Below are 25,030 nucleotides of genomic sequence, written 5' to 3'. Positions count from 1 at the left end.
ACAAGGGACATATTCTTGGAAAATGCAAATTTCAAACCAGTTCTACAACAAAAGTTCTCTCCTGATACTTTCCAAGTAGAGCAGGTCCAGCACCGCACTCCTTCACAAATCTACACCCACCAATTCTCCATCAGCTAGCACATCCTGCAACAGCGGTGACAAAAACCTTCCTTTACCAGGCAGGAAGGTGGAGCAGATCCAGGATCAGTGGGGACGGATGTCTTCTTTGACCGTTTGGGGGGAAAGAGAGCAGGAGAGCAGGAGGGTAGGGCAGAGACAAAGACAGATATACAGAAGGAAAGAGAGGGACAGAGATAAAGACAGAGAAAAAGGGAAGAGACTGCTGGAACGACGAGGACGTGAACAGGTGGAGTTACGGGTGGCAGCTTGAGCCTCTTCAGGTCTGTAGCCTCTTCCAGCAGCGCCCGGGATCTGGGATGTGGGGACAAGAAGAGGAGTTAGTAACACATATGAGTATGATTTATGGACAAACAACAACATTCTGTATGCATGAACAATGACGCATTGGATTCAGTGCAGTCCAAACTTTGGAGCAATTTCCAGTGTACCCTGAGAGAACCCACTCAGGCACAGGGAGAACATGCAAACTCCACAGAGAAAGACCCTGGGGTCGAACCTGGAACCTTCTTGCTGTAAGGTGACGGTGCTAACCACAGCACCAGAATGTTGCTGTCTATAAATATAGGACAGAGGTGGATCTCCTCCTTTGGGTCATGCAGGCCAGACACCGTAGACTTCAACCAGATGGCAGCATCTTGAATGTCAGGAAGAGAGCGTGGGAGGGGTCCTGAAAGATTGGGGCTCCAACCCAGAACCTTTTTGCTGTGAGGCGACAGTGCTGACTACTGCACCATGGTGCTGCTCCTCATGGACATCATTCAGGTGGAAATGTCTCATTAGGAACTTCTTTACACCGGCTCAACATGGCCACCACTCAGTTTCTTGCAGCTGTTGGAGGTTGTGTCGCTCCCAATGATGATCACTTGTTTCGGGTCGTCCAAAGAGAAATCCTTTACGGCACGGAATTCGTGAGTATATTTGGAACAGATAGGAGGTTTAATTGGCAGGAACTTCTTTTGGGTTTAAAAACTGAACACGAAACTACTGTAAGTGTCTAAACTAAGTATTTATTTGGAAGACTGCAAGAAAAGCAATTGCTACCAGACCTCCCATGTGAGAGATGAATGGTTTGATATAATTGAGGATCTATTTGTGATGGAGAGAATCTCAATGAGGTTTCAACAATCCAAAATTTGAAGACACCTGGAAGAAATGGAAAATGTCTTTTTCCCCTGAAATGCCCTTCTTTTGTTTGAGTCTCTTTGTAAGTTTTATTTAGTCATTCATTTCTTTGTATTATTAACGTATAAAACACCCCATGGTCAGGTGCCATGTTTAAAAATGCTGTCAAGATATAAGCAACAACAACAACAAAACAGGAGCACGGGGTCAAAATGAGTGACAATGTGATGAAGATTTTTGCATGCAATGTTGATGACAGCAAATAAATAAATGAAAGAAGTCTAAACTTCCCATGTATTTTGTTGCTGTGAATGAACACTGAACTGGAGAGTGACATCATCTGGGTTCAGGAACAACTTTTTTTTTCCCAGCTAGATTGAAGGAGAAAAAAAACCCTCCAGAATAAAATTCAAGTAAATTCAAAAGACATGAAATCAAATTGGTCAGGAGAGTTTATCTTCCAGCTGTGACATCATCAAGGCTGGACTACTTAGTGGAAGATAGTTTTTTTATTGCACATAAAGAAATGAACATCCAGGTGAGAGCATCAGCTCCTCCAGATCATGTTTGAGTTACAGGAACAGGGAGAAAACTGAGAAACAAAAGACAGCAAATAACAATCATATAGACGATGTATGTACTTGTGTCCATTCATCCTCTCAAATAATGATGTTCAAACACTCTCTTGCCAAACTTTTCAGCCTCTACCTTCCTCAGAAGATTCAAGTCAGGTGATTGGGCCCAGGTAGAGTTTTGTGTTTGGCCACACCCACATGAGTGTCACACCTGAGGCTCGTGACTCAGTCACAGCAGCATCACGGTCCATCGCTGACATCTGGACCAATGATCCAGTTCCTCACCACTGACACATCCCAGATGATGAAGCACTGATTTTCCACCATAGATCATTATTAAATGTGACATTGCAGATCGAGACCCTGCTCCAGATTTAATGACACCATCATTGTTGTGGGTGAGCCACTGACCCTGTTACTGACTCACAAATACAGAAGTAATCAAGTTTCAGGGGAGAAAAAAAGTTTCTCAGCAATTCAGAAGCTTATTTTTAGTTTGGTGATTGAAGTAGAGAATTCAGCTGCAAGAGAGAAGATGGGGGTTCTGTGGGTCCTCATTGGGGACGTGACGTCCTCATGGTGGGTTTTCATGGGATGCTGGAGCAAATGTAGTGTCTCCAGTGATTGCAGGGGATGTCATTGATGAACAGTGGGTCTGTGGAAAAAAAGGCATTCATAAAATTACATAGGCCCTCGACAAGTTGGTGGTTTTAATTGTTACGAATCAGACAAAAAAAGCACAAAGGTGTCATGAAGTTCATGGTGTTTTATGTAGTACGGTAGTTCATGTCCTCTTGTTCTTACTCTCATACACACACACACACACACACACACACACACACACACACACAAGAAACTTTTATTATATCTCTGTGTAGGCCTTCCTTGACGACTGTGTTCCATACCTCCTTACCCTCAACCTAACCATCACAACTATGCCTGACCCTAACCTTAACACGATCCTGAAACCAAGTCTTGACCCTTAATCAAAGCTCTGACTTTGTGAGGACCAAGGAAAGTGTCCCGACAATTCCCAATGTCCTCACAGTGCAGTGTTTTATCAAGTGTCAGTTCACAAAAGAATAAAGAGACATGCGCACAGAGACGCACACCTCTCTGTCACCAAATGAAAAGGCAGTGTTCCCTTCTGATCAGATACTGGGGACACTTGAGAATTTCGTACATGAAACTGCAAGTTACCTCTTCAGCAAATCAACAGTTTGCGGTGAACAACTTATTCATGTGTACACACACAATGAAAGAGTTTTTTTTAGATTCTTTTTTTCTTCAATGACAACCATCAAGCAATGACTTTGTACCTCCAAATCTGGCTTCCATGCAATGTTCTATTCCTCCAGCGTTGTCAGGCTGCCCAGGCCACCAGTTGACGCCTTCAAACCTTGAACCATCGCTCCACAGCCAAATTCCCTCCTGAAAGAAAATGTTTGAAAGCTTCTTTATTTCTGACCACAGTCACTAATCAAATGATGAACCACAACACAACCAGACGCCATGACTGAAGTTGTGAACCCTGAACTTGGCCTGATAGAGCGGCTGGTGAGGGTATATTTTAACGCAGTGACCCGACAGAAGAAACTCATTCAAGAGCAGGAATGGAATATGATGAATGTTGATAAAGCACTCACTCCTGTAGCATCGCTGCCTCCAACCCAGACGTGGTGATTGTAACCAGAGGAAGCAAAAATCAAATCTCTGAGGAAGGCTATCTGTGCGGGGGAGTAGATGGAGACCAGATTTCCACCCACAGTGGTGCAAGCACGCTGTCAAGGACAAAAAAGTTTCAACCAAAAATGATGCAAAAGAATATAATAACATAAACATAGAGGAGAGATGACGTGGATCAGGACAGAGAATGACAGAGTTGAAGAGTAGACGAGACAACATGAGAATGTGACAATGAGAGACATCTCGATGGTACGTGGACGTTTCTGCTCTGCACGTACCATCATGAAAACTTGTACTAATACTGCACGCTACAATTAACAGTCAGTAGAAGCCAGATGAGGAAATACTTTTGATTTAAAAAGTCAAAAACAAAGTAAGCTCATTCATATGACATGAAAACCTTTCATTTCAGCATCACTGCACTGAAGAGCGACAATTTTAAAGCAATTTTACACCAGTTTTTTAACACAAATCCAAGTTTTCTTCAATAGACTGATTAGAAGAGTCAGGCAGCATTAATGCAGCAGCAGTAGAGCTGCTGTTGTTCTCGTACCTCTGCATCAGTCCAGAACCTCCCAGTGTTGAAGTAGATGTAACAGCGTCCATCAAAGTGAGTCCAACCAGGAAGGCAGGAATTCGTCAAATCATCTGCAACACAGATATCAACTCAGAAGGACAACGAGGCACCAGAGCTTTCATCATCCTCAAAGTGCTGTTCGACTGTTGGTTGACCCAATGTTGACACTCAGTAGTGAAAGTCAAGATTCTCCTGAGTAATTTATCAACTCAGGACTCTTTAACAGAGAAGTAAGAAGAAATGTCGAAGCTCTTAATGACATATTATGACAGCAGTTGGTAGGTTTTGAAGGACATGACTTAAGCAATGAACCAAAGCCAAGGTGTTTTGGGTGGGAGGTCTATTGAACAGGCAACCAGCGCCACACATTGTGATCAGCGCCACATGAGCAGGTGATAGTTTGCATGAATTTGTGCACAAGTGACCAGGAAACGTGGAGGCTGGAAAAGTAGTTTTGAGAATTTCAATTCTGATCAGAGGGTGAACCAAAATGAGTGAGAGAAACTGTAAAAAAAAAAAAATAGCCAAGTGTCATTTTAGTTTTACTCTGTGGGGGAGCTGGTTTAGTGACATCATGATATCACTCAAGAAACCATGTGATCAGCCTTCTTGTTACCTGTTAGAATATAAATGTAGAACAACAGAAATACCTCTTTCATTTCTGAACTGTATTTACTTTTTCTTTTTCTTGATTTTCTCTCTTTGGCCGAGGATCTCCGGCTCCACACCTCCACCAAACAATCACCACTGTCGGTCACTCATTCCTGACGAACCAAATCATTGAAATAACGACCTGCCTCCAATCCAACTTCCTCAAACCAACCTCGGACCAATCTGAAGTCATCTTTGCTCTTTTTTTTCTCAGTAAATGTTAAACACGAGACCACGCAAGGCGATTTCAGAGAGAAGTGTACTTGATCACTTCTGAGACATCTTTCTCTGCAGCCTCACTGCAAGCATTCATTGCGCGTTCCTTTAAATGTGAGAAGCACCAACCTGATTGTTCAGACTGCGCCTGTGGATGGAAACAAAACGTGAGGATTATTGCCTTTACTGGAAGTATTTTTTAAAAATGTTTTCAACTTTTATTCACTCGGGAGCAGATTGTCCACTTTCATTTAGAGCGAAACTTGGCGGAAAAGGATGTACAACAGCGATGCTGAACCTTCTGTTGACGCACCGCCGTCCTCAGATATGCTCGTTGTTGATGAAGTACAGAGAAATACAAACTGTTCAGTCTCAAAAAAAGCTGCTTACGTCCGACGCCATCCACAGTCCACTGGTCAAGCAGAGGAGCACAATGAGGCCAAGACCTGATGCCATCCTTCAAGACGTCGCTGCTCTGTTACCATAGAAACAGGACGATTTGTAGTTCATCACTCCAAGATACGATCCTAACAATGTCACATTTTAAAGGAATGTGGGGCTGCAAACAACACTAAAGAACGGCTTTGTCAGTTCATCAAGAGTTCCTCTTATTGGTGAACCACAAAAATCACAGGTTGAACTGATGTTTGTCATCGCCCCACTCTGTGCTGCTGCACACCAGCTAACATCGCTCAATCTGAACAGGGACCAGTAAACCAGTCTGTGTTCAGATCAATCAAACAGCCCAAAAGAGAACGGAATCCTAATTGGTGGTCACCTTCTAGTCGTCAAGGGGAGCAGCTTACCTGCAGGTGGTGAGGAGGATCAATGGGGACTGGTGCACCGTCAAGAATCTCCTGCAAAAGACTGACCCTGATCCCAAACTCAGTCTCTCTTATATACAGAACTCCGAGGGACGTTCCATTCTGTGGACGTAAGCTGTTTATCTCTTGATCAGGATGAACCGCATTCTTGTGCCAGTTGGGCATTTGATGGTAAAAATCTCTTCCTGCTGCTGTATTGTCTCATCTCCTGGTTGTAAAAGTTTGTGCCTGAGCAGTGTCGTCAAATCTGTTACTGCCTGTTTTTTGAGGAAGGTTGTCTATTAAACCTCATTGGTCTTACACATGATAGCTGACAATGACAAGATGGCCACTCTATACACGCACACGTGTTCATATATATATATATGTGTGTGTGTGTGTGTGTGTGTGTGTGTGTCAGACAAGTCTGACTCAGTTTTCCTCAAAATCAAAAGATCTTGCAGACTAAATTGCCTTGAAAGCTGGAAAGTTTTAGATTTTCTCAATAAATACTTTTAATTTGCGATGCTTAAATATTTCATTTAGGTTTCAGAAAGGTTTTTTTTATTTTAGTCAGTTTCTTCCTCCTATTTGCGCCAATTTCCTGTTTAAGTGTGTGTGTGTGTGTGTGTGTGTGTGTGTGTGTTGGTCTCGCTAAGCGGAATGAGGATGTTGAGTTGAATGAGGGTGTTGTAAAATGCTTCTCTGTCGCACATGCCCCTCCAGTCCTTTTCCATCTCAGCTCTTGGTGGGCCTGGTTGGCTGATATTCCCCTGCCACTGGGAGTACACTTTAGCTGGGTCAGTGGAGAACATCTGGTTTATTCTCCTGGCCTCTACCTGTTCAATGAATCTCTCTCCAAAATCCTGGAGAAAGCAGCTGCTAAACAGCTCTGTGACTTCTCCACAGCAACAGCTGATTGGAGGAATTCCAGTCAGGTTCCAGGTTCATCCTAGCACAGAAACAGAACTCGTCAAAGTTACCAATGACCTCCTACTTGTACCAGATGAGGGGCTGGTCTCTGTGCTGGTCTGATTAGATCTCAGTGCAGCTTTTGATACCATTGACCACCATATCTTTCGACAGAGACTAGAACAGGTCATTGGCATGAAAGGAACTGCACTAAATTGGTTCAGGTCATATTTACGAGGTTGATCTCAGTTCGTACTGACTAATGATAACCCCTCTGAAACCACTGTTGTCACTTATGGTGTTCCACAAGGCTCTGTGCTTGGACCAATCCTCTTCACTCTATACCTGCTTCCTCTCGGTCACACTATTAGGAAACACTCCATTAATTTTCACTGTTATGCTGACGACACAGCTGTACTCATGAATGCATCCACATGAAATAAATCAGCTGACTAAACTGGAGGCCTGTCTGAAGGAGATAAAAACTTGGATGACCCATACTTTCCTTTTATTAAACTCTGACAAACCTGAAGTCATTGTCCTGAGCCCAAAACATCTGAGAGACACCCTTTCTACTGAGACAGGTACCCTGGATGGCATCACCCTGGTCCCCAGCACTACCGTAAGGAACCTAGGAGTTCTCTTTGATCAGGATCTGTCCTTTAACTCCCACTTTAAGCAAATCTCCAGGACTGCTTTCTTTCATCTACGTAACATTGCTAAGATCAGACACATCCTGTCTCAAAAACATGCAGAAAAACTGCTCCATGCTTTTGTCACTTCCAGGCTGGATTACTGCAACTCACTTCTACCAGTCTGCACCAGTAAGGCCCTAAAGACTCTCCAGCTGGTCCAGAACACTGCTGCCTGCGTGTTGATGAGAACTAGTAGAAGAGACCATGTCTCTCCTGTACTGGCTTCTCTGCATGGCTCCCTGTCAAATTTAGAATAGAATTCAAAATTCTCCTTTTACCATACAAAGTCCTCAACAATCAGGCTCCTTCATACCTGACAGAGCTCCTCGTCCCCTATTACCCAGCTAGAACCCTTCGCTCCCAGGTTGCAGGGTTACTGGTGTTTCCTTGAGTGTTGCATGTGAGATGGGACTTTGCGCCAGCAACAAAAGATTTGGTATGTGGGTGTGAAACACTAGTTTCTTCTAAGGGATTTAAAAGCAAATAAAAGAATTTTCAAATAAATTCTAATATGGAAGGGCAGCCAGTGGGGTGAAAGATGGGGGAAATGTCTTTATAAATGCGTGTCCCAGTTAGAAGCCGTGCAGCAGCATTCTGTCCTATCTGAAGCTGGGAGATGGACAATGCGCTCACCCTCACTGCACCTCCACTACTTGGCTTTCTCTCCTTCATGCTTTTTTTTTGGCCTCTATCCTTCTCTTCCATGGAGGGTATTGGTTTTATACATACATATATACATGTATATATATATATATATATATATATATATATATATATATATATATATATATATATATAATCAGATACAAGTTTGAATTTTCCTCAAAATCAAAAGGTCCTGTGGAGTAACTTGAAAGTTATACTTTTTTCTCAATAAATACTCTTAATTTTCAATGCTTAAATATTTCATTTGTTTTTTGTTTTATTTTCGTCACTTTCTTCCTCCTTTTTGCTCCTGTTTTCTGTTTGCTAAGTTTCCGTTAAACCGCGTGTCTTATCTTGCTAAGTGGAACGAGGATGTTCTTTGCTTTATTTGTGTGTGTATGCGTGTGTGTGTGTGTCTGATTGACATTTGATATGTGGTGATTGTCTAAAGAACACGTGTGACCTACAGGAACATGCACTTGGCCCTGCAGTGTTCACACCTCCAACCAGTTCTTCAGAACAAACACATTCTCAGACAATTATGTACCTGATGAGCAACGAGAAGCCGAATTCAAGGCTTCATCATGGAGGGAAATCCATCTCTGCATGTTCAGGAACTTGTTGTCTAACCAGCAAAGTGGTGAAAACAAATACACACACGAGGCTGCAGATGTTTTGGTGTGTTGCTTTGTTCGAGCAGGCGCTTCTCGTGTGGAGGAACGGAGCTCCTGTGTGTTCATACACGCCAGCAGCAGGCATCCACCACCTCACCTTTCCTCAACTTGAGCCGCAAGATGAACGTGAAGTGAGGGTGAAATAAACGGGACCGGCAACTCGCTGAGCAAGGTAAGAGTTTATTCAGTCCACTGAAACGACATCTGATTGGTCAGTTCCAGCAGTGACGTCATCCAGGCTCGGTGGGAGTCACGCTGGTCCTCATGGTGGGGATTTCAGGGAGTCAGGCTACAAATAAAGGATCTCTCCAGAGAACAGGCAGCATCATTGATGTCCACTTCTACTTTACACAAACAAAAGAAAAATAAATTTAAAAAATCAGAATAAAACAGGAATGAAAGCGCTCTTCCCAGTTCCCAGTTGCAGGGTCTTAAATATCAGGCTTCCCTCATTTTTGGTTTATTTGTTTGTTTTTGGCATTTCTCACTAGGTTGAAAAGAGCACTTCCCTAATGAAACATGATCAGCAAATGATGGTTGCATACCGTTTGTGTTCATTTCCATGCAGTCCTCTTCTCCCTCCGCATCGTCGTCGGGCTCCCCTTCACTCCAACCGAGGTCATCAAAGCTCGAACCGTCACTCCAAAGCCAAACGCCTTCCTGGAAGCAAAAGGCTCAACTCAGGTTCTTCTTCTGGTCAAACAAATTCTGCAGACGCACCAACAGATGAGACCTGCGGCACCACTCAAACCCTCTGAAGGAGACTTTTGTTCACAAATCACGAAGGAAAGAAACATGTGGAGCATTTCAGCTGATAAACTCTCACCTCCAGGAAGCCTCCCAGCCAGGCGGGTTTATGTGACTGGGCCGCCCCAAAAATCAAATCTGTGAGGAAGGCGAACTGGGCTCTGCTGTAGAGGGAAACCAGATTTGCATCGACTGACGCGCAAGTTTCCTGTTGAGGAGGAAAAGGTTTAAACCAGAAATGATGAGAAATGAGCGCAAAGGACAGACAAAAAGGTAAGACCTCATTTTACAGTTTAAGATGAAACGTGTCCTCTGTCCTTTTACTGAATCTCCCTCAGGGATCAAGAAAGTATCTATCATCTACCTATCTGTCTATTCATCTATCTATCTGTCTATCTATCTATCTATCTGTCTATCTATCTACCTATCTGTCTATTCATCTATCTATCTGTCTATCTATCTATCTATCTGTCTATCTATCTATCTATCTATCTATCTATCTATCTATCTGTCTATTCATCTATCTATCTATCTATCTATCTGTCTATTCATCTATCTATCTGTCTATTCATCTATCTATCTATCTATCTATCTATCTGTCTATTCATCTATCTATCTGTCTATTCATCTATCTATCTATCTGTCTATTCATCTATCTATCTATCTATCTATCTATCTATCTGTCTATTCATCTATCTATCTACCTATCTGTCTATTCATCTATCTATCTGTCTATTCATCTATCTATCTGTCTATCTATCTATCTGTCTATTCATCTATCTATCTATCTATCTATCTATCTATCTATCTATCTATCTGTCTATCTATCTATCCATCTATCTCTCTATCTATCTGTCTATCTGTCTCTCTCTCTCGGTCTATCTCTGTCTATCTATCTGTAATGCAGGCGTCCCATCCTCAGGAGCAGCACTGGCTGACCCCAGGTCCTTCTGCCTGTCTCTTGGTCAGGACACTGACAGGAGGGTTCACCTGGCAAACAAATCTTTGAAATAACACAGAAGTGCAAGGACTCGGATCAGAACCGAGCGTTGCCAGCACGAGAACGTGAGACTAAGACTCCCGCTTAAAGTTCTAAGCAACAACATTTACCCTCAGCCCATAAACTGTTCGTCTGTGGCCTTGGCATGGAGTTTAATTTGTGGCCATGAGATAGCGCTTGTTCCCACGCTTTAATTCAGTGGGTAAATTGACACAAATTAAGTGTGGGAACAGCTTACAGTATGTCTCATGGCCACTCGGGGGCGCTGTGGTAGTAAAACCACACTGACATGGTAAAACGTGTTCTTCAACATCTTTGCTCTGTGTGACCATGACCAGATAAATCTTTATTTTTTTGTGATTGAAACTGACATCTAGTTGTTAAAAAAAAAGAACTTACAAATGTTCTCTTCATCAGACTGGTTCTTATGAAGGTTTTCGAACAAAAATCATAGGTAAAGAGTTGGAGCTGCTGGTGCTCCGTACCTCCGCCTCAGCCCAGTCCATCTCGTCGCTGTTGAAGATGTAACAGCGTCCTTCAAACTGAGTCCAGTCGGGAGGGCAAGAGACGCCTGAAGGATCGCCCGCCTGGTTTAGACACGTTTGGAGATGAGATCACACCAGCAACAAATTCAGTTTCTCTATGGATGGTTTTGGATGAAAGCAGGTTATTTTTGTCTCTCTCTCTTTTTTAAAATTTCCATTCCATTCACAAGTATCTCTCTCAGCATCGGGGTTTCAGTCACGTGGGCAGTCGACAACCATGATGTTTGATCATTGAATAAGTTTTAACAAGACTGTCTGAGAAAATGGAGAAGCGCTCATCCCCTGACTGGCAAAAAGGCATTTTTTAATTTTACATCGATGTGTCTGACTCCTACTGAGCAGCCACATGTCCCCTCCTCCATCCGAGACCCTCCTCTCCTCTTCAGACCAGCACCAGCACCACCCCCCCCCCCCCCGACTCACTGCTATCCAAAAACTATCCCAGACGGGCCTCACCTACAATAACAAGAAAACACTGGAAAATAGAAATCATCTTAATGTTACTCACATTTGCGCCCATCCACAGTCCACTCAGACAGAGGAGCACAACGGAGCCAAGACCTGACGCCATCTGTGTCAAGACAGGTTTCGAGACGTCACTGCACTGCTCGGGTACAAATACACGACAGTTTAAATGACAACACCAAAGATACGGGAAGATGGGACAGTCAACCAGATTTTGCCAATGAAATGAGCGCTCTTTCCTTTAACGGTGTGTCAGGAGAGGATTGAGTAAAATACGCAGCCTCAGAAACAAAGCAGAGTTTCCTGCTTGGCTGAGAGTCAGAAGAGTGACCTCGTGTGACCGGGTCGACCAGATGGGGTTGCACTTGCAGTTCCAGGTGGCAGGATGTCTTGCAAGAGGAGGCTCAGGCTTTATACACGGTTTTTGGGCGCGGCAAACCTGCGTGACATTTACTGATCACAGGACGCCATTTCAAACACTTGGCCACCACCTTTAGAAAATGTCAGACTGTTTCTTAAACAAGGGCAGCCACCGTCTGTCGTGGTGACATGGAAACCCACACAAGGGTGTGAACAGATGTCAGCCTCGGGCGCAGTTTGTGCTGAGTGAGCATCGTCAGGCGTTAACTTGCTATCACAGTGAAATGGCGATCATGCAGCATAACATTTAGACAAGGCGACTGAGACATGACAACAGGATGCTTGGGGCCAACAACCATCCCTCCATCTAATGTCTTCCACTTATCCTGTTCAGGGTGGTGGGGGTGGAGCCTATCCCAGCAGCCTTCCCCCTGGACAGGTCACCAGTCCATGGCAGGGCCAACACATAGAGACAGACAACCACTGGCTCTCCCAGCCACGCCTACGGTCAATTTAGAGTCTGGATTAACCTGGTCCCTCTTGATGTCTTTGGACTGTGGAGGAAGCTGGAGCACCAGAGAGAACCCAGCAGGAACAGGGAGAACATGGAGACTCACACAGAAAGACCCCGTGCTCCAGCTGGGGCTATCATGACTTTTCTGATAATTTATTACTTTTTGTCTGATAATGTTGCCTTGCTATTCTCATAACTAACTTCAATGCCGACTAACGTGTTCATAAACAGCCATCATACATGTATACATATTTTTTTACATGCATTCTTTCATTTTCAGAAAGCCACATCGTCTACAAACCCACTGCAAGTCTGCATACCGAATTCGTTTAATCCCTCATAATTCATATCAATATTCCAGGCAAGTTTGCATCCAGGGGCGGCACGGTGGTGCAGTGGTCAGCACTGTGGCCTCACAGCAAGAAGGTTCCGGGTTTGAGTCCCGGCTCGGGCACGGGATCTTTCTGGGTGAGTCTCCATGTTCTCCCCGTGTCTGCGTGGGTTCTCTCTGGTACTCCGGCTTCCTCCCACCGTCCAAAGACATCAAGAGGGGACCAGGTTAATCCAGACTCTAAATTGACCGTAGGCGTGTGAATGGTTGTCTGTCTCTGTGTGTTGGCCCTGCGATGGACTGGTGACCTGTCCAGGGTGAACCCCGCCTCTCGCCCGTAGACGCTGGGATAGGCTCCAGCCCCCCCCCGCGACCCTTACTAGTAAGGAATAAGCGGAAGATGACGATGGATGGAAGTTTGCATCCACTCAGGGATCAGAACCTACCTGGCACCTTCATGTCCAAGGCAGTGTGGGCTTGCTGCCATCTTCTGGCTACAAGTGACTACTACACCTTCTTCATCAAGGGCACAAATTATCCCTCTGAGTCCCTCAGTAATCAGATATCCTGATAGACAGAGTGAACATTTGTACCTGCAGACTGCAGATGACTTCTGCTTCTTCTCCTACATTTCTTTTTCCTGCTTGTTTACATGTCACAACACAATTTAATTACAGAGAGATATAGAAATATGAACAGGAACTTACAATGGACATAATCATTCATTTTAATTGCAGTGTCCTGAAGTAACAAGTGAATTATCTTATTACCATTTGGCAATTTCCATCATAAAAAGCATGAATAATGACGCAAACGACTTAAGAAAATTCACAACCAATATATGTTAGCTGTCCTAATACCATGAACTTCTGTGGGAGGTCTGTGCTTCTCGTACTTCCACCTACTTGTATCATTCGTATGTGTACATGGAACATTCATACGGGTGATAACGCTAAACCTAATTTATGATCATGTGTAACATGTCTGTTATATTTATATCAAACTTCTTATAACTCTTTAACTGCTGTTGTCCTGTGAAAAATTAGCCTGTTCAATAACAAGTGATCTCATGAAAACAGCAACTTAGGTACAGCGTCAAAGTAGCAGTACTTTACTCTGCCACATTCCAAAGTTAGCTTGGACTCAATTTTACCCTAAAGGCTAAAAGATGTGGAGCTCCCGAGTCCAGGAACACACGTATCATTGGGAATGTGAACTTTCAATTTGGTGACTGAGGTAAATTCATATGAAAAACTTGCCTACTTTTTCCTCAAATAAAAATCTGAATGGAACTTTTCACGAGTCGTGTGTCATCTGTGGTGCGTCAGCTTTGAGTAGGAGGGGTTCAGTGGCCCTTCCACCAGTGGTTGCCATGTTTTAATAGACTTGTCCAAATGTTAAGCAGCATGTTCTCCATTTCTAAGCAAACATTTTATCATTATCACTCAGCACAAACCACACCTGAGGCTGACATCTGTTGACACCCCGGGGTTCCTCTCCACGTCACCACAAGAGACGATCGCTGCGACTGTTTAAGAGGCAGTCTGACATTTTCTAAAAGTGGTGGGGACGGCCTGTAATTCAGCCCAAGTGAAGACTGAGCTCGCTCTCGGGAGACATCCTGCTACCTGCTCCTGCAACCTCCTCTGCTCCTCAGGACTCTCAGACCATGAAAACACTCCCCACATTCCTACTTGTGCCTGTCATGAACCACACGGCCAAGTACAAAGAAGGGAGATGCACTCAGAAAGGATTAGACTCTGCTGTAACATGAAGGTTTGGTGTGTGTGATCAGGGGCGTCATGAGGGGAAGATGTGTGATGCTGTCAAATCAAGCAGCAGCCTGAGGCGACCTCCCTGATTAACACTCCTCTGTGGCTGAAGGTGTGTTAATCAGTGGAATCACCTGTTAGTGTTTGGTTGGAAGGAAAACCTGCACACACACGGCCCTCCATGGCACATGGTTGTCCACCCCTGGTCTAGGCTGTATGTGTGAGACAGTAATGACATACAGTCAGTAAAGAGCGCTTTCTTTTAATGTAAAATCTAGTTTACTGTCCCATATTCCTTAAAAAGAGAACTTGATGATGATAGTATATTCGTGGCATACTTTAATTTGTCATGTATTTGTACATGAACAGTGCAGAGACTTCTTGCACGTGTCTTGACCAAGATGGCACCAGGTCTTGGCTTCACTGCGCTCCACCGTCGTTGCTTGCGTGCCTTCACCTCGACGCGTATCCAAACCTGTGAGGAAAACAGTTCTGAACTGTCAAATATTCATGACTCGTCGTGTGTTTCCATCCACAGCCGGATGTTGTCCCAGACAGCTCCTGACTGGACTCAGTTTGAAGGACAGTCCTCAAATATCTTTAAATGACAACCAGAACAAAACAAAAAAAAGAAGAGATGATTTATTCTTATTTTTAGGGCCTGAGCCTGAAGGTACTTCCCTATTAGGTTTTTTTTTATTTATTATTCTTTTGTTTGTGTAAAGTAGAAGTGGACATCAATGATGCTGCCTGTTCTCTGGAGAGATCCTTTATTTGTAGCCTGACTCCCTGAAATCCCCACCATGAGGACCAGCGTGACTCCCACCGAGCCTGGATGACGTCACTGCTGGAACTGACCAATCAGATGTTGTTTCAGTGGACTGAATAAACTCTTACCTTGCTCAGCGAGTTGCCGGTCCCGTTTATTTCACCCTCACTTCACGTTCATCTTGCGGCTCAAGTTGAGGAAAGGTGAGGTGGTGGATGCCTGCTGCTGGCGTGTATGAACACACAGGAGCTCCGTTCCTCCACACGAGAAGCGCCTGCTCGAACAAAGCAACACACCAAAACATCTGCAGCCTCGTGTGTGTATTTGTTTTCACCACTTTGCTGGTTAGACAACAAGTTCCTGAACATGCAGAGATGGATTTCCCTCCATGATGAAGCCTTGAGTTCGGCTTCTCGTTGCTCATCAGGTACATAATTGTCTGAGAATGTGTTTGTTCTGAAGAACTGGTTGGAGGTGTGAACACTGCAGGGCCAAGTGCATGTTTCCGTAGGCAGAGGGGGAAGTGGCTTCAAAGTCTTCCCGGAATTGTAAGCATGTTCTTTGGGTGTGTGTTTAAAAAAAAAAAAAAAAACGGGCAGGTAGCAAGCAGCTGTTTGTTTTCTTTCTCTTTTTTTCGTTCCGTGAAAGCAGAACGCGTGTGGTTTTAACCAATCAAAACTAACAATGCTGGTAACGTGACCCACTTGTCCGTCTGTCAGCCAACCAGAAACACCTTGCATTCGGAGATGCGCTCATGGGCACGACTCCGTGTCAAGACGGTTTCACACTGAACACGGAAGGCGTGTATCTTCCCTCCCGTCCGACACCCCCAAATGCTTGCCCAAAGTCGCCCCCCTCCCCCTCCTCTCCTCTTCTGTCAAGTTATCCTCACTGTGTATCCTCGCAAATGCCCCCGCCATCATCTCCACCTTTTCCCTATCTGTCACTGCTATCTCCCCCCCTGCTGTCATCACTGGGTAGTCCCACTCCCTCCTATCCCCTCCCATTTTCCGAATCATTCCCCACACCTCTCCCACCGGGGTTGTCCTCCCTATGCTACTACTAAACTGTCTCCAACTATCCCTCTTAGCCTGCCTAACCACCCTCCTCACCGCTGCTTGTGCCCTCTTATAACTCACTAGACAATTCATGTTATGACTCCTCTTCAACTGCCTAACTGCCCTATTCCTTGCCCTCACTGCCTGACTACACTCCTCTGTCCACCACGGTACCATCTTCCTGCCTCCCCTCCCTCTACTCCTCGGTATACTTTCAGTTGCGCCTCCAATTATTGCTGATGTCAGCCTATCATTTACCTCATCTACACTCCCCTCCATATCTAGCTCAGCCACCTTCTCCTCCACCACTTCCTGAAACACCCCCCAATCAGCTTTTCCAAACACCCACCTCTCCACCCCCTCACCTGACACTACATGCACCTTCTCACCCACTGCACACACCACGGGATAATGATCACTCCCTACAGTCGACCCATTCAGCACCTCCCATCTGCTTACCCCTGCCAAGCCGCTCGACACCAGTGTTCGATCGAAAGCTGACTATCTCGCCTCACCATTACATATCCCTGCACCACAAAATCTAACCACGGCTTAAGCCATGTTTCCTGAACACACACCACATCTGGTTGCACCCCAATTCCCTCTAAGTAGACCTTGAACTCCTGACCATTTGCTAACAAGCTCCTCGCATTCCATTGAAGGATCACCACCATCCTCAAGTGTGTCCACCCTTCCCTGCCCCCGATCTATTCCCTTCAACTATCCTGGCCATGACCTTCTCAAAACTTACTTCCTTCATCCCTAACAGGCATCCAGCTTGTCTCACTATGATTTTAATCCTCTCAGTCTTTGAGGAAACCTCCATAGTGGAGGTAATAGCTGCTGCCACGAACGCTACAACCTGCTCACTAGCCACCCACCCCTTCTCCCTACACTGACACCCCAGCCCTCCACTCCTGTTCTCCCGACCCTCCATGCCCGGCTGTTCCCTACCCCCAACCGTCTGCCCTACTACACCTGTCCACCCTCCCAAGCCTCCCTTACCCACTGCTTCTGACCCTTCAACTGCACTCTGCCCTCCCTCCCTCTGCCTGACCACCTTCACCGCCTCAGCGTACGACACCTTCTCTAACACCCTCACCCTCTGAACCTCAACCTCCCGCTTCATCACCTGACATCCTCCAAAAGCTACACTATGCGCACCCCCACAGCTACAACATCGGGGCTGGGCATTCTCAGGACACTCTCCAAACTTGTGCTCCCCTGCGCACCGTGGACATCTCCTCTTCCCCCTACAACCCTGTGCAGTATGCCCAAAAGACTGACAATTAAAACTCCTCAGTGGCAGGGGAATGAAGGCCCTCACAAAAAAACACATACACCCCAGAAATACCCAAGCTGGAGGAGCTTCACCCTCAAACTCCACCACCACCGTTTCACTAATCTCCCTCTGTGGACCCCTCTTCATCCTTGTCACCTTCACCACCCTTGGACCTCCCTTATTGACTATGCTCTCCTTTATCTCCTCCTCCCCCACCTCCATTGGAACCCCTGTAATCACCCCTCTACACCCCCCTCCTGCTGTCCTCTTCAACCCCACCTGCACTACCCTCTCCACTGTGCACCCCCACTATCTTCCTTCCATTCCCTCCTTGAATTGCTTTCTCCACCTGCCCCAGGTTCTTGCACCCCACCAGTAAGTTCCCATCCCCCAGAACCCGTGCAAATTTTATCTCCCCTAGCCAGCCTTTCAGTGCCCCTGTCAATCCGAACGGATTCTTCTTGCTCACACCACCCGCCTCAACAAACCTCACCACTACATTCAAGCACTCATCCTCCCTACTTCCTCTCCCCTCATCCTCACTTCGCATATCCTCTGCTGACTCACTCTCACTTTCTGTCTTCTTCCTCTTATGCTCTCCCTGCCCCTGTCCTACCCGTCTATCCCCTCAGCCCTACTCTGAACCAGAGTAATAAAACAAAGAACATCCTTGTTCCACGTCTCAAGAAAAGACACGCAGTTTAACGGGAACTTAGCAAACAGGAAATTGGAACCAATAGGAAGAAGAAAGTCAACTAAAATAAAAAAACAATTTCTAAAACCTAAGCGAAAATTCAAGCATTGTAAATTGAGAATGTTTATTGAGAAAATCTTTAAAATTTCCAGTTTTCAAGGCAATTTATGCCGTGAGATCTTGTGATTTTGAAGAAAACAAACATTCATCTGCCGTGACACACAGTAACTACTACTTACAAATGGCATCAACTAATCACTAACTATCATGTGGGAGACAAATGAGGATTCATTGACAACCTTCCTGAGAACGGGGGGGGGGGGGGGGGGGGGGGGGGACAGACACAAACTTTTACAACTGTTAACCAGCAACTGGGAAAGTTTTGACATTTTTGCTTGACAGACTGCAGTGGATAACCAGACTCTGAACCAGACAATTTCCTTTCTATGAACTGGTTGCTGTTCTATTTGTTGCAGCTGGAATTCACAAATCCTCAAGTCAACCACTTTTATTAATTTAGTTTACAAGTGAGCTAACAGGCTCATGCTATTAAACATCCTGCATGATTCAGTGGCTCAGGCTAAAGCAGTCCCTCAGGTGCCATTTCTGCCCATCCATGAAGAAAGGATTTGTTGACGGAGGAATAATCAGCTGATGACATGAAATTACAGATTATCTTGGTGAACATGTCAAGCACGTCTGTGTATCTTTGTTCAGAATCAAAACTAAACTGATTTCAATCCAGACAAAATGGAGGCGATTCGTCTTCTGCTGAGATGAGGACTCCTTACAATGCAGTTCTCAAATATTTTTAAGTGAAAACCAGAACAAAAATTAAAAAAAACTTCTACTCTAGACAATCCCCCGAGTCAAGTGTCAATCACACACACACACACACACACACACACACACACACACGCACACACACGCACACACACACAAATAAAACAAAGAACATCCTCATTCCGCTTAGTGAGACCAACACACACACACACACACACGCACACACACGCACACACACACAAATAAAACAAAGAACATCCTCATTCCGCTTAGTGAGACCAACACACACACACACACACACACACACACACACACACACACACACACACACACACTTTAACAGGAAATTGGCGCAAATAGGAGGAAGAAACTGACTAAAATAAAAAACCTTTCTGAAACCTAAATGAAATATTTAAGCATCGCAAATTAAAAGTATTTATTGAGAAAATCTAAAACTTTCCAGCTTTCAAGGCAATTTAGTCTGCAAGATCTTTTGATTTTGAGGAAAACTGAGTCAGACTTGTCTGACACACACACACACACACACACACACACACACACATATATATATATATGAACACGTGTGCGTGTATAGAGTGGCCATCTTGTCATTGTCAGCTATCATGTGTAAGACCAATGAGGTTTAATAGACAACCTTCCTCAAAAAACAGGCGGTAACAGATTTGACGACACTGCTCAGGCACAAACTTTTACAACTGTTAACCAGCAGGAAACCAGGAGATGAGACAATACAGCAGCAGGAAGAGATTTTTACCATCAAATGCCCAACTGGCACAAGAATGCGGTTCATCCTGATCAAGAGATAAACAGCTTACGTCCACAGAATGGAACGTCCCTCGGAGTTCTGTATATAAGAGAGACTGAGTTTGGGATCAGGGTCAGTCTTTTGCAGGAGATTCTTGACGGTGCACCAGTCCCCATTGATCCTCCTCACCACCTGCAGGTAAGCTGCTCCCCTTGACGACTAGAAGGTGACCACCAATTAGGATTCCGTTCTCTTTTGGGCTGTTTGATTGATCTGAACACAGACTGGTTTACTGGTCCCTGTTCAGATTGAGCGATGTTAGCTGGTGTGCAGCAGCACAGAGTGGGGCGATGACAAACATCAGTTCAACCTGTGATTTTTGTGGTTCACCAATAAGAGGAACTCTTGATGAACTGACAAAGCCGTTCTTTAGTGTTGTTTGCAGCCCCACATTCCTTTAAAATGTGACATTGTTAGGATCGTATCTTGGAGTGATGAACTACAAATCGTCCTGTTTCTATGGTAACAGAGCAGCGACGTCTTGAAGGATGGCATCAGGTCTTGGCCTCATTGTGCTCCTCTGCTTGACCAGTGGACTGTGGATGGCGTCGGACGTAAGCAGCTTTTTTTGAGACTGAACAGTTTGTATTTCTCTGTACTTCATCAACAACGAGCATATCTGAGGACGGCGGTGCGTCAACAGAAGGTTCAGCATCGCTGTTGTACATCCTTTTCCGCCAAGTTTCGCTCTAAATGAAAGTGGACAATCTGCTCCCGAGTGAATAAAAGTTGAAAACATTTTTAAAAAATACTTCCAGTAAAGGCAATAATCCTCACGTTTTGTTTCCATCCACAGGCGCAGTCTGAACAATCAGGTTGGTGCTTCTCACATTTAAAGGAACGCGCAATGAATGCTTGCAGTGAGGCTGCAGAGAAAGATGTCTCAGAAGTGATCAAGTACACTTCTCTCTGAAATCGCCTTGCGTGGTCTCGTGTTTAACATTTACTGAGAAAAAAAAGAGCAAAGATGACTTCAGATTGGTCCGAGGTTGGTTTGAGGAAGTTGGATTGGAGGCAGGTCGTTATTTCAATGATTTGGTTCGTCAGGAATGAGTGACCGACAGTGGTGATTGTTTGGTGGAGGTGTGGAGCCGGAGATCCTCGGCCAAAGAGAGAAAATCAAGAAAAAGAAAAAGTAAATACAGTTCAGAAATGAAAGAGGTATTTCTGTTGTTCTACATTTATATTCTAACAGGTAACAAGAAGGCCGATCACATGGTTTCTTGAGTGATATCATGATGTCACTAAACCAGCTCCCCCACAGAGTAAAACTAAAATGACACTTGGCTATTTTTTTTTTTTTACAGTTTCTCTCACTCATTTTGGTTCACCCTCTGATCAGAATTGAAATTCTCAAAACTACTTTTCCAGCCTCCACGTTTCCTGGTCACTTGTGCACAAATTCATGCAAACTATCACCTGCTCATGTGGCGCTGATCACAATGTGTGGCGCTGGTTGCCTGTTCAATAGACCTCCCACCCAAAACACCTTGGCTTTGGTTCATTGCTTAAGTCATGTCCTTCAAAACCTACCAACTGCTGTCATAATATGTCATTAAGAGCTTCGACATTTCTTCTTACTTCTCTGTTAAAGAGTCCTGAGTTGATAAATTACTCAGGAGAATCTTGACCTTCACTACTGAGTGTCAACATTGGGTCAACCAACAGTCGAACAGCACTTTGAGGATGATGAAAGCTCTGGTGCCTCGTTGTCCTTCTGAGTTGATATCTGTGTTGCAGATGATTTGACGAATTCCTGCCTTCCTGGTTGGACTCACTTTGATGGACGCTGTTACATCTACTTCAACACTGGGAGGTTCTGGACTGATGCAGAGGTACGAGAACAACAGCAGCTCTACTGCTGCTGCATTAATGCTGCCTGACTCTTCTAATCAGTCTATTGAAGAAAACTTGGATTTGTGTTAAAAAACTGGTGTAAAATTGCTTTAAAATTGTCGCTCTTCAGTGCAGTGATGCTGAAATGAAAGGTTTTCATGTCATATGAATGAGCTTACTTTGTTTTTGACTTTTTAAATCAAAAGTATTTCCTCATCTGGCTTCTACTGACTGTTAATTGTAGCGTGCAGTATTAGTACAAGTTTTCATGATGGTACGTGCAGAGCAGAAACGTCCACGTACCATCGAGATGTCTCTCATTGTCACATTCTCATGTTGTCTCGTCTGCTCTTCAACTCTGTCATTCTCTGTCCTGATCCACGTCATCTCTCCTCTATGTTTATGTTATTATATTCTTTTGCATCATTTTTGGTTGAAACTTTTTTGTCCTTGACAGCGTGCTTGCACCACTGTGGGTGGAAATCTGGTCTCCATCTACTCCCCCGCACAGATAGCCTTCCTCAGAGATTTGATTTTTGCTTCCTCTGGTTACAATCACCACGTCTGGGTTGGAGGCAGCGATGCTACGGGAGTGAGTGCTTTATCAACATTCATCATATTCCATTCCTGCTCTTGAATGAGTTTCTTCTGTCGGGTCACTGCGTTAAAATATACCCTCACCAGCCGCTCTATCAGGCCAAGTTCAGGGTTCACAACTTCAGTCATGGCGTCTGGTTGTGTTGTGGTTCATCATTTGATTAGTGACTGTGGTCAGAAATAAAGAAGCTTTCAAACATTTTCTTTCAGGAGGGAATTTGGCTGTGGAGCGATGGTTCAAGGTTTGAAGGCGTCAACTGGTGGCCTGGGCAGCCTGACAACGTTGGAGGAATAGAACATTGCATGGAAGCCAGATTTGGAGGTACAAAGTCATTGCTTGATGGTTGTCATTGAAGAAAAAAAGAATCTAAAAAAAACTCTTTAATTGTGTGTGTACACATGAATAAGTTGTTCACCGCAAACTGTTGATTTGCTGAAGAGGTAACTTGCAGTTTCATGTACGAAATTCTCAAGTGTCCCCAGTATCTGATCAGAAGGGAACACTGCCTTTTCATTTGGTGACAGAGAGGTGTGCGTCTCTGTGCGCATGTCTCTTTATTCTTTTGTGAACTGACACTTGATAAAACACTGCACTGTGAGGACATTGGGAATTGTCGGGACACTTTCCTTGGTCCTCACAAAGTCAGAGGTTTGATTAAGGGTCAAGACTTGGTTTCAGGATCGTGTTAAGGTTAGGGTCAGGCATAGTTGTGATGGTTAGGTTGAGGGTAAGGAGGTATGGAACACAGTCGTCAAGGAAGGCCTACACAGAGATATAATAAAAGTTTCTTTGTGTGTGTGTGTGTGTGTGTGTGTGTGTGTGTGTGTGTGTATGAGAGTAAGAACAAGAGGACATGAACTACCGTATTACATAAAAACACCATGAACTTCATGACACCTTTGTGCTTTTTTTGTCTGATTCGTAACAATTAAAACCACCAACTTGTTGAGGGCCTATGTAATTTTATTAATGTCTTTTTTTCTACAGACCCTCTGTTCATCAATGACATCCCCTGCAATCACGGGAGACACTACATTTGCTCCAGCATCCCATGAAAACCCACCATGAGGACGTCATGTCCCCAATGAGGACCCACAGAACCCCCATCTTTTTCAACCATTGGCTCTCCCAGCCATGCCTACGGTCAATTTAGATTATCCTATCAGCCTCGTCCCCATTTGCATGACTTTGGACTGTGGGAGGAAGCCGGAGTACCGTAGAGAACCCACACCGGGAGAACATGGAGACTCACACAGAAAGACCCCGTGCTCCAGCCAGTACTTGAATTCGGAAACTTCTTGCTGTGAGGTAACAGCGCTGACCACTGCACCACCGTGCTGCCCCTGTCTCTTTTCTGTTCGACCTGAATTCTCTACTTCAATCCCAAAACAAAAATTAGCTTCTGAATCGCTGAGAAAGTTTTTTCCGAAACTTGATTACTTCTGTATTTGTGAGTCAGTAACAGGGTCAGTAGCTCACCCACGACAATGATGATGTCATTAAATCTGGTGCAGGGTCTCGATCAGCTACAATGTCACATTTAATAATGATCTATGGTGGAAAATCAGTGCTTCATCATCTGGGATGTGTCAGTGGTGAGGAACTGGATCATTGGTCCAGATGTCAGCGATAGACCGTGATGCTGCTGTGACTGAGTCACGAGCCTCAGGTGTGACACTCATGTGGGTGTGGCCAAACACAAAACTCTACCTGGGCCCAATCACCTGACTTGAATCTTCTGAGGAAGGTAGAGGCTGAAAAGTTTGGCAAGAGAGTGTTTGAACATCATTATTTGAGAGGATGAATAGACACAAGTACATACATCGTCCATATGATTGTTATTTGCTGTCTTTTGTTTCTCAGTTTTCTCCCTGTTCCTGTAACTCAAACATGATCTGGAGGAGCTGATGCTCTCACCTGGATGTTCATTTCTTTTTGTGCAATAAAAAAACTATCTTCCACTAAGTAGTCCAGCCTTGATGATGTCACAGCTGGAAGATAAACTCTCCTGACCAATTTGCTTTCATGTCTTTTGAATTTACTTGAATTTTATTCTGGAGGGTTTTTTTTTCTCCTTCAATCTAGCTGGGAAAAAAAAAGTTGTTCCTGAACCCAGATGATGTCACTCTCCAGTTCAGTGTTCATTCACAGCAACAAAATACATGGGAAGTTTAGACTTCTTTCATTTATTTATTTGCTGTCATCAACATTGCATGCAAAAATCTTCATCACATTGTCACTCATTTTGACCCCGTGCTCCTGTTTTGTTGTTGTTGTTGCTTATATCTTGACAGCATTTTTAAACATGGCACCTGACCATGGGGTGTTTTATACGTTAATAATACAAAGAAATGAATGACTAAATAAAACTTACAAAGAGACTCAAACAAAAGAAGGGCATTTCAGGGGAAAAAGACATTTTCCATTTCTTCCAGGTGTCTTCAAATTTTGGATTGTTGAAACCTCATTGAGATTCTCTCCATCACAAATAGATCCTCAATTATATCAAACCATTCATCTCTCACATGGGAGGTCTGGTAGCAATTGCTTTTCTTGCAGTCTTCCAAATAAATACTTAGTTTAGACACTTACAGTAGTTTCGTGTTCAGTTTTTAAACCCAAAAGAAGTTCCTGCCAATTAAACCTCCTATCTGTTCCAAATATACTCACGAATTCCGTGCCGTAAAGGATTTCTCTTTGGACGACCCGAAACAAGTGATCATCATTGGGAGCGACACAACCTCCAACAGCTG

The 25,030-nt window shown here is 44.3% G+C and overlaps 3 protein-coding genes and 1 long non-coding RNA gene across 4 annotated transcripts; 1 reads left to right on the top strand and 3 right to left on the bottom strand.

Moving 5' to 3' along the window:
- Positions 1–1,757: 1,757 nt before the first annotated feature.
- On the bottom strand, positions 1,758–5,848 carry LOC147255427 (galactose-specific lectin nattectin-like). The gene is made up of 7 exons (XM_086213143.1): positions 5,775–5,848; positions 5,359–5,443; positions 5,098–5,116; positions 4,078–4,172; positions 3,485–3,619; positions 3,158–3,269; positions 1,758–2,493 (listed from the first exon to the last, which is right to left on the bottom strand). Exons 2-7 carry the CDS (start codon positions 5,422–5,424, stop codon positions 2,426–2,428), a joined length of 495 nt encoding a protein of 164 aa, XP_086069269.1. The 5' UTR covers positions 5,425–5,443; positions 5,775–5,848; the 3' UTR covers positions 1,758–2,425.
- A 3,085-nt stretch (positions 5,849–8,933) lies between these two features.
- On the bottom strand, positions 8,934–11,661 carry LOC147255426 (galactose-specific lectin nattectin-like). The gene is made up of 5 exons (XM_086213142.1): positions 11,498–11,661; positions 10,930–11,031; positions 9,524–9,652; positions 9,243–9,357; positions 8,934–9,038 (listed from the first exon to the last, which is right to left on the bottom strand). The coding sequence occupies exons 1-5, from the start codon at positions 11,558–11,560 to the stop codon at positions 8,974–8,976; spliced, it is 474 nt and encodes a 157-aa protein (XP_086069268.1). The 5' UTR covers positions 11,561–11,661; the 3' UTR covers positions 8,934–8,973.
- A 3,097-nt stretch (positions 11,662–14,758) lies between these two features.
- Positions 14,759–20,218, bottom strand: LOC147255425 (uncharacterized). The gene is made up of 3 exons (XR_015117833.1): positions 19,793–20,218; positions 15,329–15,474; positions 14,759–14,906 (listed from the first exon to the last, which is right to left on the bottom strand). It is a non-coding gene; the product is annotated as an uncharacterized LOC147255425 (long non-coding RNA).
- LOC147255424 (galactose-specific lectin nattectin-like) lies at positions 19,908–24,238 on the top strand. The gene is made up of 7 exons (XM_086213141.1): positions 19,908–19,981; positions 20,313–20,397; positions 20,640–20,658; positions 21,584–21,678; positions 22,137–22,271; positions 22,487–22,598; positions 23,265–24,238. The coding sequence occupies exons 2-7, from the start codon at positions 20,332–20,334 to the stop codon at positions 23,330–23,332; spliced, it is 495 nt and encodes a 164-aa protein (XP_086069267.1). The 5' UTR covers positions 19,908–19,981; positions 20,313–20,331; the 3' UTR covers positions 23,333–24,238.
- The last annotated feature ends 792 nt before the right edge of the window (positions 24,239–25,030 follow it).

This window comes from Aulostomus chinensis, chromosome 9, assembly GCF_037954235.1.
Source record: "Aulostomus chinensis isolate RoL2024-O1b breed Wild chromosome 9, RoL_Achi_v1.0, whole genome shotgun sequence".
In the NCBI taxonomy this organism is placed as follows: Eukaryota; Metazoa; Chordata; class Actinopteri; order Syngnathiformes; family Aulostomidae; genus Aulostomus; species Aulostomus chinensis.
The sequence above is the reverse complement of the archived record's forward strand: the minus strand, read 5'-3'. Positions and strand labels throughout refer to the sequence as shown.